The 20,574-nt window shown below is 45.5% G+C and overlaps 1 protein-coding gene across 5 annotated transcripts in view; it reads right to left on the minus strand.

Annotated features, from left to right (window-relative positions):
- The window catches only part of FGFR2 (fibroblast growth factor receptor 2), a 130,574-nt gene that overhangs the window by 27,401 nt on the left and 82,599 nt on the right, over nt 1-20,574 (minus strand). For 3 of the 5 annotated variants that reach the window (XM_078643937.1, XM_078643938.1, XM_078643935.1), the window contains 2 exons: nt 19,148-19,271; nt 5,109-5,299 (listed from right to left, as the gene is read on the minus strand). In XM_078643937.1, coding sequence (XP_078500063.1) covers nt 5,109-5,299; nt 19,148-19,271 — 315 coding nt within the window. Of the gene's footprint in view, nt 1-3,730; nt 3,882-5,108; nt 5,300-19,147; nt 19,272-20,574 lie in introns of all 5 variants that reach the window. The other 2 variants (XM_078643936.1, XM_078643934.1) reach the window with 1 other exon arrangement.

Below are 20,574 nucleotides of genomic sequence, written 5' to 3' on the forward strand. Positions count from 1 at the left end.
GGTTGTTTTTATGTCGCTTTTAATGGGTATTGAATATGTATAATGCCAATTCAATTATGTGGATTGCTATATTTTGAAACGTCTTTTCAATCCATTATGGGATGGTACCTCTGAAATTTAAATAAGCTGGGATGGGGCAGTGTCAGTCAAATATTACGTATAGATTGAAATGATTGACTCAGCTCCAGCCCAACCGGCCTTTCAGATGCCCAGCCTGTCAGGGAAGTCAGGTGATGTTGCTCTAGAGGCCCATCAGCTTCTGAGTAAGCCAGCGTTAGTACTCGGGTTCTTTGGCGTCCATAAATCCTTCCACCAAAAGACAGATTTCACCCAACAGGTTCCCTACTCACCACCCAAGAACAAGGTAAGGAGAATCTTAGCCCCATCACCAGCATGGAACATACCACCTCAATATACATGCAATCACAAGACGGAGATCATGGAAAACACCTCACGCCGCGCGTTCAATGCCGGTCCACAGGAGAATATCATGGACAGAGGATGGTAGACAAATATTCAAAGAAGTGACAGTAGATAGAAACTAGAGGGAATCAATGAGTAAAAACAGAATGAATCAGGGAACAGCCTCCAAGGGTTGGAAGACTGAAACTAGGAATTCGGGGAAGCATTCTTGGGGGGAGAGAATCATCATCTATGGCAGAAAGCATGGCACTGCTCGCTGAATTGTCATTGGACATGGTACAAAACGTAGTTGTATTTTTTATGTGTCTTTTTTTTTACCATTGAAGTAGTTTGAGTTATATAACAAAATGAAAAAAGTCATTATAAGTTTAAAATGTTATTTATCCCTTCTAGAAAAAAGTTTTTGCTAAAACACTGAACAATGCATTTGTGGCTTTAAAAATTGGGATGGTTTGCCTGTCAAACGTCGCTTAATAAAATGTATAAACATCAAATATTAGGATTCTTAGTTAAAACATTACACTGGATATTTAATCGCCTTTAAAATATTGGAGTTGTAAATTATAGTTATTCACAATTTTTAAACCATGGAATTGTTAAGTAGAGAGTTACCGGGAATTTTTAGGTTTTGCCTGCAAGTGCGCACGTAGTGCGCATTCGCTAAAAAACCTATTGAGTTGTATATGTGATCGATGACCCGCCTCTGTCTCTCATTGGCTAGCTCCATAAATGGAGGCTAGCCATTGGGAGACAGAGGCTGTCAATCGCGCTTTCTTGGGGAAAACGTGATTCGGAGGCGTTTCTCGGGCTTTTTTTAAGTCCCGCCCCTTTGTCTCGGGCCGCGCTGTGATTGGCTGCCTGCCAAGACTCCCCGTGACGTCATTCCCCGGGCCGTGCTGTAATTGGCTGGCCGGCCCGGGACCTGACTTGTTTAGAGTTCTTACTTATATGTGCCACGCCTCCTGGAAATGCGGTTTTAGGCTCCGTCTCTTTTAAGGAAGCTCTACTTTTTCCCCCCGCAGTCTTGCGTGTAGGTTGCGTAGGCGTTACCCAGTAGGTCATTGTTTTTGGGGCATCCTAGTTGCCGTAGCCTAAATAACTTAGCATTAGACGTGCATACACGTGTTAGCCTCTTAGAAATATACGTTCACAGGGCTCTGTACAATCCTAGCCGAGGTATTGCCAATGTTCAAAATGGCGTGGGCCGCCTCCGTAGAAGCTGAAGGGTGAAGTATCCGTTTAATAACGGCACCCACGAGCGCCAGTAAAGTCTGCTTTAGCTCCGCCCCTGGGACCGTCACGATTAGACAGGAAGCTAGAGCTTCGCTAACTTTTATTGGGCTGTTATGCCGTCAGTCTTGTGATGCTGCTCCTGCACTTCCGCGTTCATGCTGCCCCTTCGGAAGACAGGTTTAGGGCTCAGTTGAGCAGGTGGTACTGGTGCAGCAGAGGTGGCTGTCCGCTATCTCCCAGAGCCAAGTTAGGCGCACGAAAGAGAGAGGAGGCAGTGGCTTCCGGTGAGAGTAGCGGAGCAGAGGCTGCGGGGCTTAAGTGTGAGTACCCTCAGCATGCCACCTTTCTATACTTTAAACCATATATACCTAAGGTGTTGCTATCACCATGTTCTTCCCAGGGTACAACAAGTTTGTTCGACACTTGCTCTGACCACGGCATGTCATCCTGGCAAACTTGATCACAATGCCAGGGCCAGTCTGTGCTCAGGCGAACTTCCTCTAAACTAAGCACAAACCTGCATTTATCCTGCCTCAGAGCCAGGCCAGGTCTCTGTCCACTCCATGGCTAGATTACCCCCCTCCGATTCAGAGTCTAGCCGTGAATATGCTTATTTCATGATCAGCCCACGGCACACGCCTCACCTAAACTTGCTTCAGGCAGGCACCTTATCCAAATGAGGTAAAGATCACCAGCCAAACCACCCTGATCATCAGCATACATACTTAAGGGGTAGAACACCACCACCTGGCCCATCGTTGTTGCCAACCACCGCACTGCCCCTCTCCTGTTAACTTGTCCACTGGTCACCATAGTGTCTCCTCACCATCCTACAGTGTCTTGCGGCGTTGCAACCTACTTTAACATGTTACCACCGCACGTCCCATTCCATCGCCTCCTAAGGTGGTGAAATATTTATTGTGGAATTCAGTGTACATTGAACCATATTTCCCTGACAAATGTGTGTAAAAGTTCTGTTTTGGTGGGCTCACTTGACAAAGCAGTTTTAGTGAATCTACATTTTTAACTGTATTACGCACTACAAACATGATCTTCACAAAGCGCACCTCCCATTTCCAATTGGTATTGTTTGAATGAGTCAGTATTTCTGATTGGGATTGATTGATAAATATACCTTTTCTACTTAGAAAAAGGTACGTTTTGTGTGAGTAGCAATGTAAACTATCCCACAGCGAGCTAATCAAAATATGTGTATAATGAGAGGAGTGACTGAACCCCACCCTGTTCCGTTGGAAATTGCAAAATGTTGGCATGTGTGTGACTGAGCGAACGGCTGCACTCCGGATTGTAAGGTGCGTGCATTTTGAGAAGCACGCAGCGAAGCAATTCATAAAAGCACGTTTTTTTTAAATGGCATTGTCATTTACATTGGCAATAGCTCTAACTTTCCCAAAGGCGAAACCGTTGCATTATAAATGCTTGTTTAAAGTTGGGATTTAATATAATTGATTAATTTAATAAACGTTGGCATTGTTGATTAGAAATAAAATAATATTGACTCGAAATAATTTAGGGTCTCTAACTTAGGAAAGCAAAACTTTTTTTGCAAATAGTGGATCTGGTTACTTATGGAATTAAATAAAAGTAATCACTGGTTGAAGAGCCACTCAAAACTAAAACTACCTGATTTTAAAAGCCATCTTCAAGATAATAGTAATTCTAGCTGCCTTTCGGCCAGTCTACTGCTGCCATCTATGTGTCCCATGGCTTTATTAGAGGGCGGTGTATGAAAAAGGTGCCTGAAAACATCTCAAATCTGCTGATGTTAGTGGAAGGGGAGAGAGAGAGCAGGGAGAGACAGAGCTTAGACAAAAACAAGTTAAGGAGAGAGAGTAGGAGAGAGAGGTGGAGTACGGCAGAAGCACATCTGGCGTGGGCAGTGTTTTTCCATGGCGGCTGGCCACCCAGACCAACAGCAGTACCAAGAGGAGACCAGAATACCCTATTGACACCAGATGAGGCATAGGAATTGAAACTCTGCTACCAAGATGAGCCTTCAAACCACCGCAGCCTGCGGTGGGCGTGCCCGTGGACCACCGCACAGTGGCATTACCTTTCTCTGATGCAGGCAGCACCGTGAGCCAGGCAGACTGGTTGGCGTCCCCAATATAATTGGAGACTTTGCATGTGTACTGGCCCTCGTCCGCCTCAGTCACGTTATGCAGGGTCAAAACTTCGGCATTGGAGCTATTAATTCCAGAGCGCTAGAAACAGAGCAACACAGGACATGGTCACGGCAACCTGGTGGCAGCACATGTATCAACGGCCCCGTCACCAGATCACCAGCGCATGCGCAGGACATGCGGTGCCAGCAGGCGCCGCGTACTAGGGAAGGGACGACGGATGATGAGTCCGATGCTGCATGAGAGCGACTGCTGCTGAAGAGAATGGCATACCTATTTGACAGTAGAAACGCTGCTCTACCATAGTATATTGACTCACAGATCATTGTGGTATTAGATAAACATAGGTCCAAAGCTCTCTGCGCATGCCACTGTCTCCGATGAATATAGTTAGAACTTGGATCCAGCCATTTCCAATGTCAAAGCCAGCTGGAGACCCATGTTTTAGCCACATCCCTTCTCACTCGCCTGCTTCTACATTTTCTCTTAGCTTCAGCTTCTCTGTCAAGTTTTAGCTTTAAAGGTTACTTACGACTCACTTAGGGATTGCTGTCAGGGTTGAAGGTTTTGGATGTTACATTACATTTGTGACATTTCGGCAATGAATATAAAAAATCTATACCCCTCTTATGTCTTAGTCTCTCTGCCAATCAACAGTCGACTTGTAACCACTTTTAGAGATTGGCTGCAATAAACTTTAACTTTTCAAATTGAAAAGAAGTCTCAATTATTGTTCCTTTGTGTGTTAAGGTGGGCCCCTTATTTACACGTCACCACTATACCACAAGATGTGATGCTTTCCACTCTGTCTACTACTCAGAGGAGATTAGATGTTCTTTTGGGCACTACTTTCCCTCTTTGTGAAAGATTACTTCAGCCAGATTGGCCAAGAGACATGTCCTAGGGGTTGCTGTGCCTTAAATTAACTTTAAATGAAGACTGACTTTAAACCTCACAATAGACTCCCATGCAAATGCCAGCTTCAGATAAACATTCGTCCACAGGCCACTTTAGTGGGATTTATTTTAAATAAACATGGGTTAATAAACTACTGACAAGATTCCTATTTAAGATGAAAACTGGTCTATAGGTGACTCATAAAGTCCCTGTTTAGAAGAATATTGAACCATAGACTGGATGTCACTGTTCTGAACAATCATTTGTCAATTTAATTGGGACATATGTCCAGGATGCCTGAAGTGTTGCATTGGGAGGAAGTGGTCAAACTAGACGTGCATAGTTCTGCTCTTAAATCTTCTAAGCGTTCAACGTTACTTTCTTTGTATCAGCTCCAATACACTCTCTTACCTTCAGCACTTTTAGGTAGGGATGCCCGTCTGGTCCAATTTTACTGCCATTCAGCTCAATATGTCTAATCCATTGGATATGTGGCTGTGCGTCACTGTAAACTTTGCAGACAAACTCTGCGTCACCCCCAACTTTTGTAGTTGTGTTTGCCGGAAGCCCAGCTTGGAGTATTGGCCGGTGGGGTGACCGCTCTAGAAAGTGTGGAGGGAGGGAGAGAATCAACTTTGGCACTTTATGTAGGTCACAATACAAACCAAACTGTTTCTTTGACATAAGATGTTATTAATCACCAACCTAATAGTACTTATTTTATCAACCATAGAAGGATGAAAGACTATGCCAGTTCAACCGTGATTCGAACTTGTGTTGTGCAGAAGACACACAGATCAGTCCAGCTCATTGAACTTGCTTTTGAAATTATAAAAAAAGAATCCCTATTGCAGCCCAGCTTTCCATTGCCCTGGCACTTCATTTATCCAACAAATGCCCTTAAGCAATCATACACTTAAGGGTAATAAACTAGACAAATATCAAAAAGGTTCATGCTTACTAATGATTTAACATTTGAAATATAACACAGTCTGAAGAGTTTTCCATCTACATTCATTTGAACTTATTTGCAAGCGCTGTCCTTAAAAAGGCTGTAACCGATGTTATGAACTGCTGTAAATCTTTATATTCCAAAGTGACTTTCCAGGGGGATAGGAAGTGAGGTTCAGAGACATATTACAGCAGCAAATGTGAAACGTAAGCAGTTCCTTTCTTGTATTTTAACACCAACAACACGTCATACATAAGTGATACTTTTGACTTTGCATCATTGATGTGGAATGTTTCTGCATCTACACTTCCTGTGACATCACTTCCAGTGACTGAGAGCAGTCACAAAACAGAGAACAGCCCAATAAAGAAAAAAGCTACAAAAAGTAAAAAGACATCCTGATTACTTGAGAAATAAAAATATTGACAGTAAAGAACAACCTATTTGCTTTGTGTAAAAGGCGTATGCACTTTTAAACCGCTTTAACTCCACTGCAAGTAGAACAGGTAGCCTGGATTGCTTTGACTTCACTTTTTCGCTGTTTTAATACCTGAGCAGTGCAAATCTTGCATGCTGGATTTAATGATATACAAAAACAAGGTAAATATAGTAAAATACCCATTCTTATCCAAAAGTGGGCACTGAAACTCTCGGACAACCATCACTTTTTCAACTTCAACTTTTGTAATTTCTTTTAATAAGCAACAGAAATCGAACTAATATACACACACGTACAAAGACCGTATTGTGTGATGAAGGAACCTTGTAAAAATGCAATGTCCCAGGAAACCCACATCCTGCATATAATCGGTGCTTTTTAATAAATAACATTCAAACTCACTAAAACCTGGTTCTACTATAGGATAAACAGAAGAAGGCTCGACTAGAAGCCAATTGGATGACTTCTCACATGACCGTGTCTCTGAAAGATGGCTAGGGTCGGAGAAGTGTCAGTCACGTGTCACGTCGTTTTGGACAAGCCTCACTGCTTGTAGGATGCACCCCAATTCTTTTATATGCCCGTAAGCCTGCAGGTCAATGGCTCTATGTTCTAGTTCAAACTCAACAGGTCCCAATGGCACCTGAGCTCTCCCTGTGCAGGCCCTGGCCTCATGACTAGTGATTTGATAAAGACTGGCTCCATTATATCCAAGTGGTTTCTCTTTCCACAGGCCTCGATTCCAATAGGGTGCCTGGAAGATAGGTTCTCACCACTAGCGCCTTGTGCCTTGACACACTCTCTGCAGGCCCCTGGGCTACAATCAGCTTTTACTGCGCATGTACAGCGTAATGACTGGCCTTTGCTAGACAGGTACTATTTGCACTTTCACTCTGGCCATTCTCTGCGCAGCCCTGATGCCACAACAACTGATGTCTTGCTGCCACAGTATGCATTCTCTCTACTTATTTTATTTATTTATTTTGAAAGTTTTATATAGCGCGGACAAGATCTTTGCAGATATCAGAGCGCTTTACAAAGAAGGGGTAGATGAGGGAACATAGTCAAACAGGTAAGTCAGTAACGCTAACAATACAAATAGGTGGGGGCAAAGCCAATCATATACATATATATCAATAATACATATCAACAATACAGTTCATACAAATAAGCAAAGCGGTCGAACAAGTAGTACAGATCGGTCCAGAGTCTTTAGAGAGTCCGAAATAATAGTTCAGGTGTATTTAGCCATGAGGCACTTGTTCAGTGCCAGCATGCATTGTGCACACGGGAGGCGCCAGTGTCTTGATGCTCCCTTTCCCACAGGCCCCAGTGTGTCGTATTGCTTTCTGTGCCACGTCTGGATGCCACCGCTCATTCCCTCGGCGCTGGTAGAGTGCTACGGCAAGCTTTTTCTCTGCAGGCACCTTTCCCAGGTGGGTCTGTTGCTGCAGGTCTTGTGCCAGGTGACACTTTCTTTACACAGGCCCCAGTATTACGGTGTGCAGCCATGACATACTTACTTTCCTTCAGCACACAGCTTTCAATCTCTGCAGACCATGTTACCGCGGCATGCGTTTTCTGCCACAGGGCCTGGTGTCGCGGCCCACGTTTTCTCTGCACGTATGGTGCCACGCAGTGCTATCTCTCCGCCAGCCCCATTCTTTCTTTACGATTAGTGTGACATGAAGATCTCATATGTCCAGGTACAACAGGCCCTTTCTCTCTGTAAATCACAAACAAATCTGGTGGTCCTTTACTGACAGCGAACAGGAAAGAAAGAAAAGAGAGCTAGAAGAGAGCTAAACTAGAGAACCATACGGACTAGCCAGATCTCCATCAACTGCCCCATGTGGCCAGTGTCATCATATGAATATCTTTGTTTGTCCCTTGACACTCAACCCTCTTGACATAGAAGGGAATGATAGGGTACAATGTCCGCATGGAACTCTGTAGCTACCAAGTCAAATGACTGTATAATGGAGAATAAAGAGAATGTGCAGTGCATGTGCTAGTGTGGTTAAAAAGGATATGGGGGAGAAAGAAAAAGATCCTTTATTCTAAATATCTCTCCCAGGCCTATTAAAAAATAGTTGCAGTGGCGACATAAAACAAATAAGCCACTGCTATTAGATGAAAAATCGGTCGACTAGTTTCAGCCTTACGGGTCACTGACCCCGGCTTTCTTCAGGACCTTATTCAGCTACTGCATCCATGCATCCAATATTTTAGTGCAATTATTAATTATATATTAATCATATTACCTCCATATAAACAAGGTGGATTTGGCACACCTGAAAATGAAACAAACAAAAATGCAAATCACAATAAAATTATGATCCAACTGTCTGCTCCACGATGATTATTTATCAGAACAGACAAAGATATTCATATGATGGCACTGGCCACATGGGCAGTTGATGGAGATCTGGCTAGTCCGTATGGTTCTCTAGTTTAGCTCTCTTTCCTTTCTTTCCTGTTCGCTGTCAGTAAAGGACCACCAGATTTGTTTGTGATTTATTAGTTGAGTAGGGGATTAAATCTGTTGTGGTCGGTAAACATTCCCTTAGACCCTTGTCCTCTTTGGACGTGTTGTTAATGCCTTTCTCTCTGTAGACATGTGCCAAAATGTGCTTTCGCTGCAGAGGTTCAGTGCATGACGTGACTTCTTTGCACAGGGTGTGGTATCAAGGTACAATGTTTCTGTTCATGGAGTCATTCCAAACATGTTCTTTGAAGGTCCTGGTGCTGGTGCCAAAAGCCATTCTCTCCGTGCACATCACAGTGTCATGATATGCGTTACCTTCCCAAGCCCCGGGGCCAAAACAAAGTCTTTCTCTAGCACTAGGCAGACCTGATTCCAAGACGTGATTTCTCTGCTCGTGCCATTGGGGCCACAGCATACAATATCTGTGCACAACCAGCTACTACAGCACGGTGTGCACGCTGCAGGCCCCATGGCTGTGGCATAATAGCTTTATTAAGTCTAAGCAGATGATTCTCTGCAAATGGCTCAGTGCCACACAATGCTTTCTCTGTGCAGTTGTTGGTACGACAGAACTGGTATACATTCTTCAAGGTTGTACAGATATCACAGCTAGGGTGGCCAACTTTCCATTGCAACTTTGCAGGATACTTTTAGTGCTTGAAGGCACTTAGCGTACGCAGACATATCAGAAAACAGTTATTGGGGTTTTGGGGAACTAAGAAGAGTGTAGCACATTTTTGGGGTGTCGTACTATAGACCCCCGCCTCCAAATCAGGGCATCTTAAAAGATATAGCTCAGCCAGACATTACGTTTATTGAATGTAATAAATATTTAATATTGTATCTGAGTTCCTAACAATTTGCCTCCTCCTGGAGTAACAGCCTACTACCACAAAACCAAATAAAAAAGGTCTTGCAATATACTCCTGGCTTTTTGTATTATATAAAAATATTGGGGGGCCTACAAACCTGCTCAGTACAGGTAATGAGAGCTACAAAGAAAACCATTGACAATATCCCTAACAAAGTGGGTTGGTCATTGGAGAAGGCATATAAGAGAATTTAATATGCTCCAAAGGGTGGGTACCTTTTAGCTATGGAACTAGAACACTAGACATCTGATCTGAACTTTACCACTTCACCTAAATTTGCTGGAAATAAACACTGCACTCTAAAGCTGGGCAGGACCCGCAACACTTGCATTGCCTGGGAAGGGTAGTCTGTTGGCCTTGTCATCATAATCAGCGCCACCCCAGTGGTGGTCTTGTTGGATACTGGGGAGCCAGGAGACATGGTGACTCACAACATGATTTTGTGTTCATAGGCCCTATAGTCGCCATCAGCTTTCTTTATGCAGATCGAGGCGTCACTATGCGCTTTCAGGTACCGCAAAATGTCCCATCTGCACAAGCCCAGGATCAGTGACAGCTTTATCTACACAAGCATGGTGCTACAATGTGCAGCGTGTGCATAGGTAAGAGTGCTGCAACAGGATTTCTCTGTGCAGGCCGCAATGCTTCACCATTATTTCTCTTCAGAAACCTCGTGCGACCACACACTTTCTGTGCACATTGTCCGGGGTCAGGAAGCGATCACCCTGCCTAAATCTCGGCGCCTTATCAACGGAGGCCCCACCGTCTGGCCGTGCTCTCTTTCCCGCAGACGGGATGCGCGAGGTGGTGCTGCTTTCCCGCAATCTCACCGCCCCAACATGGCGCAGAGGCTCCGAGGGGAGCGGGGTGCGCGAGCCGCTCCGACCCGGGAACAATGAGCCCTTTCACGGCGCTTGGCAGCCCGGGCCTCTGCAGGGACTCCAGGCCCCGACATAGGCTGGCACCGGCTCTGCAAACAGACCGCCTGTTTAACTTGTGGTCGCCGAAGAACTCCTCGGCGCGGCACTCATTAAATTATTCCATTGCGGTGCGTGATATTTCTAAACGCTGACATCACTGTGCACTCGCTTTTTAAACTTTTTAGTTTTAAAAAAACAACAATTTTTTTATGGTTAATGTAAACATCTCCTCCAAGTTCGTTTCAGAAGCGAGGCAGACACCTAGAGAAGGGTGTTTATTCGGCCCCTTCGGATTGCAGAGGCCACCTTTGAAGTGGGCTGTTTTTCCCCTGCGGTTACTGACCCTACAAAGGTGCCTCTGACGGCCAGAAATTTCCACAGGACACTACCGCGATCCAGCTGAACGTCAAGCTGCTTTTTTTTCTCACCTGCACGTTTAAGGGGCGCGTGCCTCGGGTGGAAGGTTCCAGTATTTTCCTATTACCCTTTTAACCACTTACAGGTGCTGCAAGACCGCCGCACGAAGCCCAGTGAGTGGAAGGCAGAGCTAGAGGGTGAGGTACAGGCGACTAACCCTTCGAAACCAAAAGAATGGACCAGACCCAAGGTCGGACCGGCCGCTAGGGCAAGCAGGCAGTGCCCGATGGTCTGGTCTGATTGATCAGTGTGAGGGCCGTTTTTTTTAGCAGTTTGTGGGCTGTTTTGTGGGCACGTTTTTATTGATGATTTTCCTGATATTACCACAAACATTGGCTGCAGCAAGCTCAAATCTATACAGTCTCACATACATCGCAAAACACTTATACAGCACGTCTTTACAAGTTCAAAACTGGCCCACTTTGCAAATGTGGGCCATTTTTTTTTATATCTGGTTCACTATTTTATTTTGGTGGCAGGGCCTATTTTTTGTCCCAGTCCGACCCTGACCAGACTGCACCACCTCCAGCTGAGCTCACCTGTGTGGGTAATATGGACCTGCGATGTGTTTCTTTGTGTAGGCTGCAGGGCACCAGGTAGGGAGCTTTAAGATTGTAACCAGGTCTCGACTGCTCGTCATTCATGTGCATGTTAAGGGCTCCAAGGCCCTCTCTTGCATCACGGTGCATCTCTCTAGCTCAGGATACACTGAATAGGCTTTACCAAAAGCCCTGATTGGACTCTGGTCACCTTTCATTCTATAATTGGCCCTGCTGTTTTCCAGGGAAGCACCTCAGTGGATAGTTTAATAATTTAGGGCCTGGTGAAGGAACAGTCCAGCTCAGGTGATGGCTAGGTTGTTTACATGTTAAAGGGGAAAATGGACAGGACGACGTTGAGCCCAAATGGATCTCATAGGCAGGTGGCTTAATTGGCATTATGAAAACAATCCACATAGGGGTCGATGCTTTCTGAAGTGAGCCCAGAACCCCACGCCTGAGCTTTTTGTCTCCAGGGTCCTCCTGAGAACAGAAGCTATATAGAGTCCTGTGATCGAGGACTCAACTGCATCTATACTGAGCTAGATCCACACATGCACAACAGCATTTCTAGAAGTGATTTTTGAAGGGGTGGTGGTGACACACTGTGTCACAGATAAAGCTGGTGGGGCCACCTAAAAAAAAAGCCAGCATGCATATGTATTTCTGACACATATATATATATATAGTCAGAAATACATATGTTTATATATATATATATATATATATATATATATATATATATATATAGGTTTAAATTTAACCTTCTATGGATATCTACGCTGTCTTTGTGGTCGTTTGATAGGAACCCAAATGATATATATATATATATATATATATATATATATATATATATATATATATATCTGTCTCTTTCTTCCTGTCTCTCTTTCTTAAAGGCAAGAGGCTGGCAAAACAATTGGGTTTTCTTAGGTCTGTGTTAGACAAGACCTTTTGATTTTATTATAATTATGTGTATAACATATTTACTTATAGAGGTTTTCAGCCACACGTTATCCATTCATCTGTGGCTCTGTCATTCACATTTTTCTTCTATTGCAGGCAGGGGCAGCTCCTCCTTTGGCGCGGAGGAGCATCGCCCCACCTCAAACTCCCTGCCCCTGAGATGAAAAATAAAGTGGTAATTTAGCACCATTTTATTTTTCAGCCCCCGTTCCGAGCCGCCCATCAGGACAGGGCGGACTGCTGCCTACTGACAGCAGCAGAGAAGAGGGTGGGCTGGCTAATGCACTGTTTAAAGATGGCATGTCTTTTTGGCCGGCCGGCCTGCGATGGCCAGAAACACCCGCACTTTAAACCTCTCAACCCACCTCTTAAACACAGGTGGGTTGAGAGACAGTGTAGGCCTCCAGGGCACTGTGGGTGGCTGCTGAGACTGCTCCCACCAATCCTGGTGCTGCTCCTGCATGTGTGCAGCGCCAGGATTGGGCAAGGGAGTTCCAGCATCCGGTTCCAGTTTAAGAAGATGCCCGGAGCGAGGATGTTGCATTAGGTAAGTTTGATTTTTTTAAAATAATTTCCCGCACGTGCACCACCCCCTCCCCCCCATAGATGCCAGCTTTCAGTGTGCATGTCAGGTTGGCCGGCTGTCTTGCTACAGCCAGCCTGACATTCACACTGTAGGCCCAGCAATCCCCGGGATGCAAAACAGCCGGGGCATTGCTGGCACAGGCCCCCAGACTCAAAATGAGCACTGGGTTAGCCTGCTCCCAGGGGCGGATTGGCACTGCGGGCATTTGGGAAATGGCCCTTTTCAGTGCCCTCTGTGGGCCGTTTTTTTTCTCCCCTTTCCCAGTCCACAGATTGCTCTCTGCTGTCTGCTCTCTGTCGACTGGGAAATGGGAGAAAAAAAACGGCCCACAGCACGGAGACAGAGACAGAAATGAAAGCGCTTCACTGTGCAGGCCATACAGCGATTATAAGCTGTGGCCTCTACTGCACCCCCTGCCCTGCAAAGCAATCACGCTGAGGGTGGCTGGGGAGGGGGTGATTGTTCACAAGAATCGGCCTCCCTGGGGGCCAGGTGTTTCTCAGGCCTTTTGAGCCATTTTCACCATGGCCCCCCTGGGGCCCACGCCGCGGAAACAGTGATAGTCTTAACACCTCGCCCACAGCCCCTCACATTCAGGGCACAGTGGGTGAGGAAGAATGGGTCTGGCTGTGGGGGCCAGGTGATGTTTTGAAAGCGCACAATCTTCACCTTAGGCCCCCCCACCGCAAGAAGTTTTTAAAAAAAGGGTTATAGTTCTTTCTCTGTGTCATCATTTTAGAACTGATGCATTTTCAATATTACATTCAAGGAAGTCATGTTTGCAGCTTTTCTATTTTATGCAACTAACAACCATTGACAAAACCTATAGTTCTGGCTTGTTGTAGGTGTAACATTACTTGCTGTATTATATATCTGAACGCAATGACAGAAGCAGCAAAATACCAGTCGGGCGGCACACTATGCTAAGCACAGATTTGTAGCTTAGGTGTTTTAAGCTACGTCCATAATTACATTGAACACCCCTTTGGAGAGACCCCTCAGTTTTGTCATCCCACTTAAAGCCCTGGAAACAACACCATGTCACAGACACCTCAGGGCCTGGCACTGTGCATCATGCATGACTCATGACTTCCAAGGTTTCAGATTGACTATGTGCAGGGGCATCTTGAACGCCTCCCTTTGCTTTAGGAACTACAGCGAGGGGTGAGTTCCTGATGAGTCTCTTCTGTCTGCAACTCTGCGTACAAAGGCTCAGCTCACAATTATTGTGAAAAGGTGGGTGAGAGAGTAAGTGAAGGGATGGCTGGATGGATCAGTGAAAGGGTGAATGGATGAATGAAAGGGTGAATGGATGGATGATGAGAGAGAATGGGTGGATGGATGAGTGAAATGATGGATGGATTGATTAATTGATAAGTGAAAGTGTGAATGGATGAACGGATGTGTGAAAGGGTGACCGTAAGGATGGATGAGTGAGTGAAAGGGAGGGTACATGGGCAAAAGATTGGATAGATGAGTGAAGGAGTGAAAGGATGGATGAGAGAAAAGATGGATGGATGATTGAAAGGATGGATGAGTGATAGGGTCAATGGATGGATGCATGAGTAGATGGATAGTTGGGTGGATGGAAGGAAGGATGGATGGCTAAGTGAAAGGGTCGATGGAGAGAGAAAGGGAGAATGGATGGCTGAAAGGGTGAATAGGTGGAAGGATGAGTGACTGGGTGGATGGATAAGAAAGTGAAAGGATGGCTGGATAGGTGAGAGGGCAAATGGCTAGATGGATGAGTGAAGAGATGAATTGGGTGAAAGGGTGGATGGAGAGAAACAGTGAGGATGGATGTGTGGATGACTGAAAGGGTGAATGTGTCTAAGGGTGAGTGACTGGGTGGATGGATGAGTAAGTGAAAGGGTGGCTGGATGGGTGAAAGGGTAAATGGATGGATGAGTGAATGGATGGATGGGTGGATGAATGGGTGGATAATGGGTGGATGAGTAAAAGGGTGGATGGAGGGATGGATGAGTGAAATGATGGATGGAAGAATACATGATGGATAGGTTTGCAAATGGTTGAATATGTTTGGATCTGGATTAGCGGCATCTTATGTTTGCCACTTTACATCTCACAATGACTATCCAAGCAGATCTTCCCGACCATTTCTCTCACCAAACATGCCTGCTCAGAACCATGAATTGTAAACAAAATATCAGACTGGACAACCCAGTGCTGTAACCATTTATATAGATTATTATCATATGAAATATCACAAAAAGACCTGCACAGTTGATCAAAGCTGCGTGCATACTGAAAAACCGTGAAGTACACGATTGGTTCAACCTGATATAAACTTATTTTGACTAGTGCTTAAATGGTTGTCTATTTACTTACTTACATAATAATGCGCAACCTCCTCTGATGGGTCTGTACAACGTACCTTTTGTCCAGAAGGTTTGTTCTGAATTTGAACCCTTTGTCCTACATTTTTACACTACCCATCCTGAATTTGCACCCATGCCAGTTGGTCCCCCTAGTCCTGACACTCCCATACAGAACTACAGAGTGTTCACCCTGCCTTTTCTATTTGGTTACTCTTGTAACCAGATGCACCACACTGCCAAGCTCTAACTCAAGAGGGGCCATCTAATCCCCTTGGCATCCCACTCTCCACAGGGCTGACCAAAGTAGGCTGAGTAAAGCAGTACTCAAAGCTACATCGAGTGTGCCTCAATTGTCATCCCACCGAATCCAGAAAATACTGCACTAGACTCAGTGCAGTAGGTCTTCCTCAAAGGTTTACTTGACTTGCCACATCCAGCACCCAGAAATGCAATGTGTTGCTAGCCGATCCCTTCCTCTGAAGCAAGAAGGAACCGGTAGGAACCATTTTGTTTACCATTTCTTTGCACAATTTACTGATTCATTTGTGTGCCAGTTAATAATGTAACTTTATTTTAAAGGCCTCATCCAAAATGCAGACAAGGGGCATATTTCTCTATATGCCAAAAATATTAATTAGTAAGTTTTGGTTAGTTTTTGTTTGTAGTGTGTAGGTCTGACTGCACTCTATTTTAGGTCCTAGGCCAGAATGTGGCAACATGCTTGTGTGTTGATTTCAGGACATGTCTAAGACTTTGTGTAATGTGATTTCTCAAAAGAGAGCTGTTTAGCCTCATTCTATGCTAGGCCTTGTTCGAGGCCTAAGCAAAATTTGCAAACTTGGCACTTCTTTCTCTGTGCAGAAGAATTAACTTTTCTAGCATGTTCAGGTTAGAATTCCTTTTTGCAGATTTTATATCATTTTCATGGTTAATTGAGTAATCCTCAGTCTCCTCATGGCCCAGACTTGAAGGCAGCAACAGATGTAAATAAAACTGTGTTTTTTGTATATAGACATCACTTGCTGGCTGTGAAATAAATTTATGACTAGATTGTACAGATACATTTTTTCAGCATTCTTTACACCCCAGACTGCCTTTTCCTCATTTGTGAATTCTTACTTTTGTTATTACATGTTCTGTTCCCAGAGATTCCAGTCTTACCCTTTCTCCTTGACGTTGTACTAGATTTCTGATTTATGTGATGATTAGCTGGTTGGGAAAGAGTATCTAACGACCTTGTGCAGGGCGTTAAGACTGCATGTAAGTATTCAGTTATCAGACCTGCAGTGCTCCTAGTCTTTACCAATATTACTTGCTCTGTAAGCTTTAAAAGGCTTAATTTACTAAATATTTCTCTACGAATTAGACCTCAAAGAGTAACCAAATAGTGTTTCATGAAAGGGCATGCCCCTTGAATGTGGGCCACGCCCCTTAACTGTAGGCCACGCCCCTTAACTGTAGGCCACGCCCCTTGAACGTGGGCCACTTTTTTCGTCAGTGCCCGGGCCAAATTGTGATCCCAATCCGACCCTGCCTGCTCCCACCAATAATGGAGTTGCTCTCATGCCAAAAACAGCACAAAAGAAGCCCTAGGACTGGTTGGATTTGCATTCCACTGAGCAGGAAGGAAAACCTTCCATTATGTGCGGTCTTGGAGGTGGAGAAGCAAGCGCCTTCCAATTTTCTTCCCCCTTGATGGCACTTCAATTCCAAGGGCTGAGGCACAGGCAGAGCGCACCTATCGGGATATACCCGATCCTTGCTTCCTCCTTCCACTGGAAGAATAATTAGACAAAATAACAGATCCGTGCTGTTGCAACTCCCTCCCCGTTTTTATTTGCACCGAACTCCGGTTCGGTGCACTGGGCGCATCCATTTGCAGCTCCAGTCACCACGCTGCCTGCACTGCCAGTTTCCACTCAGCCTGCTCCCACAATCTCCCATTTACGCATCCCAAGCCCTCCCCCAACCCCCGGCTTTTGCATTAACCCCAGCGCTGTCATATTCCACCCTCACCCTTGCTTGCTCTCTTACTGTGCCCATTACCTGGGTCTAATCTGAACTGGGCGAGGGCGCGCGCCCTGCCAGGTGAGCCCGGGCAAGTGCACTATCGTGCCTTTCAGTCAGCTCCTGGGGAGGGAAGCAAGAGCGAGCTCTGCTGAAGCAACACCCCGCCCTGGCTGGGGAGGCAGTCTCGTCTTGCCCCAGACCTTAATAAATCAAACCCACTCTTGTTAATGCCACTAGTGGCTGGCAGGCACAGCCAGGGAGGGCGTGTTGAGGCGGTAGGGCTCAGACACAAAAGCACCTCACTCGCCCAGGAGTGCGCGGGACTGGCTGGTGGAAAAAAGCGCGAGAATTGCATCTGAAAGCTGAGGTAACCACACGTGAGTGACTCATGCCCCGCCCACCCCCGCCCCGCCAGACCGAGCCGCGCGCTCGGTGGCGCCGGGCGCGGCCCCTGCGCACTCCTGACCTCTGCAGGGCAGGCCCTCGGTGCAGCCCGGGAGAGTTGTGTTTGGGAGGGAGGTACTGTAGGTGTGTTCCAACCGCACAAAGAACACCCGGCTCCCGCCACATACAGGTGTTGTCGCTGCAAGCGGCGGCCATTCCAACACATTCTCTCAGAGTGCAAAAGGTATTCCGAGCAGCACCTTATGCTGGGAATGCCTTGCCTAGTAGGGTAGCCAGTGTGTCACGGGCCCTGGAGCAAGGAAGGGAATGCCACTCATGTTTGAATTTCAGTAGCAGTCTGGGTCCAGTGGGGCCCTCATGCCTCTGGCCTTGGCGCCACTGCACCTGCTGCTCCAATGGAAGCCGAGGTGCAGACAGTCCCCTATAATACATCCTGTGAATGGCATATTTTCTAGGCGATCACAGGAACATACGAGTAGAAAAACTAGACACCCCTCTGAGGCAGAGTGCATGAACAATAAGATATTCAGTTTTAGGTGTTTACTTATTTTGCACATCAGTACAGATGTAAACACTCTGTTTCACATTCTGTGAAAAAAAATCAAATGGAAAAAACTGAAAGTTTATCCTCTTTGGAGTGCCTGTCCACGGTAAAAGTGTCTATCCACGGTAAACGCTATGCACATTGACAACATAAGGAGTTAACGAAAAGGGAGGAGGCATCCCATTGAATCTCAAAAAGCTGCAGATACACGTGTATACTAATGTTTTCAGATGAAGGTAGAATACAATACAAGGCGACTTCTCGCACTAAACCCATACAGACCCCAGGTGTGAGTTTATTTTCTTACATGCCAATAACATGAGGAAAAAAATAAATATAGATAAATACAGATGGAAATGTAAACTTTCAACCCCTTGGTGCCAGAAATGAATAATATTCTGGCTTTGTAGGTGAAAAAGAATGTACTAAGGCGATTACATTCGGATACAGTGGCAGAAGCATTCAGCTACAAAGAACAGATTTTCCATCACAGTGGCATGGGCATGCAGGCACAGTACTAGGAATGTTTACATACAGTGGCAAGATATTTCTGGCAACAGTGATGGATGTTAGCAAGGAAGCACTATACACCAATGTGTGACTGACTCGGCCTCAGCCCCATCAACCTGTTGGTAAAATTTCCTGATGTTCAAGTGTGCCTAGGCCACTGAAGACGGTATTTTAAAATTGATCCTCAGCATTGTCCACCTGTCGATAAGCCTTTGCCTCCACACCAACAGACACTAAGACAGTGACGCTCATGCGGCAAAAAGTCACCAGCATTTGTTGCCATTACTCACTTGCAACAGAGCAGAGGGGCAACAGAGATGGAGAGCGGACATGATACAAAGAGTGCAGCCGATGAGAGAACGCCATCATATGCAAATGATTGCAGTATCATAAACAAGCACGACTGAGCTTAAAGCGCTATACAGAAAGAGTTTACACTGTTATGAAAGCAGTGGGTACTCACCAACGACATCCAGGTGGTAGGTGTGATTGATGGAGCCGTACTCGTTCTCCATTATACATGTGTAGTTGCCCTCGTCAGAGGGAACTACGCTCTCCATGATCAGGCTCCAGTGTTGACTGCGTACCTGGGGAGGGGATAGACTGAATGAGTGAAGACCCAGACTTGACATACTGACCAGGAGGAACAGGATAAGGAGTGAGGACCCCAACACGCAAATCTGCCCTGCTGGGATGGGACAAGAGGGAGCTGTTAAGACCTAGTGAAAAATACTCTCTGGTTTACATGTTTTGGCCATCATGTTGAGTAGATCTTGGAATTCAAAATTTGAATGCAAACATGTGTAAAGTAAGTGCCAGGGCCCTTCTCAGGAGGCCACTGCAGCTTGCACCACACATTGTCCCTGCCAGTACCAACACAACTACTAACCACCAGACTATTCCAGGCCACCCAAATGTATAATAATGTCATGGGCATCAGCTATTAATCATTTTAATGTATATTGAGTGATTAAAGTACTGTTGTTGTGCTCATCTCAAAAGCAGATAAACTGTGGCACATTGTGGCAGACTGTCGTAAGAGCCGGTGTTGCGATTTAAGTGCTGGTGCAAAGCATCAGACACCGGCAGAAATTAAGTACTGGTTTAATTGGGGAAAACTTGGTATGATGCATTATTTCCACATTTTAGAGTTACCTACCACCACAGTATCATTTACTCAGAATGTGGGTTTTAGTCTATCAGCATATGCTGATCTCATGCTCTCTTTAAGGCCTGGATGCCTCACATTGTCAAACAATCGCATCGCCCTTCAATATCTCACCCCCTCTTTACCTGTTATGCACCCTCCTTACATCTCATGCTCTTCCCTAACCTTTCATGCGTACTTTCTACCTTGCGTGCTTCCTCATTACCGTATACTTCCTCTTGACCTCTCATTCTCCCGCCTTCAATTTTCTGCACCCTCTTTTTCTCATGCTCTCTACCCTCTTTCGGTGTTTTTGCCTGACACCTTATGCTTACCTCTCGCACACCATCCTTACCATCATGCTTCCTCCTCATCCATCATATTTCCTCCTTCATCTCCATCCCTCTCCTTATTTCTCATGCTCACTCCAGACTTCTCATGCTCCTTCCTAACCTCTTCTACTCCATTATCACCCTTGCTACCTCTCCTGTTCCTTCCTAGCCTCTCCTGTTTCCTCCTCACTTCGCAAAGTTCTGCTCCATCCTCAGTCCCTTACTCCTCCTTTCAGGTCATGCAGTCTGTTACCTTACTCCCCAGCTGACCAACTGTCTAAGGCCAGTGACCTACAGTGCACTATGACTCCCTTCGGTGAGATGCAATCCTGTTAGAAGAGTTCATTCCATTCACAAGGCTTCCTCTTCCTTCCCTCTCTTGCAGCCTCCTCTCCTACTCTCTTGTTCTCC

Source organism: Lissotriton helveticus, chromosome 5_1 (genome assembly GCF_964261635.1).
Source record: "Lissotriton helveticus chromosome 5_1, aLisHel1.1, whole genome shotgun sequence".
Taxonomy (NCBI): domain Eukaryota; kingdom Metazoa; phylum Chordata; class Amphibia; order Caudata; family Salamandridae; genus Lissotriton; species Lissotriton helveticus.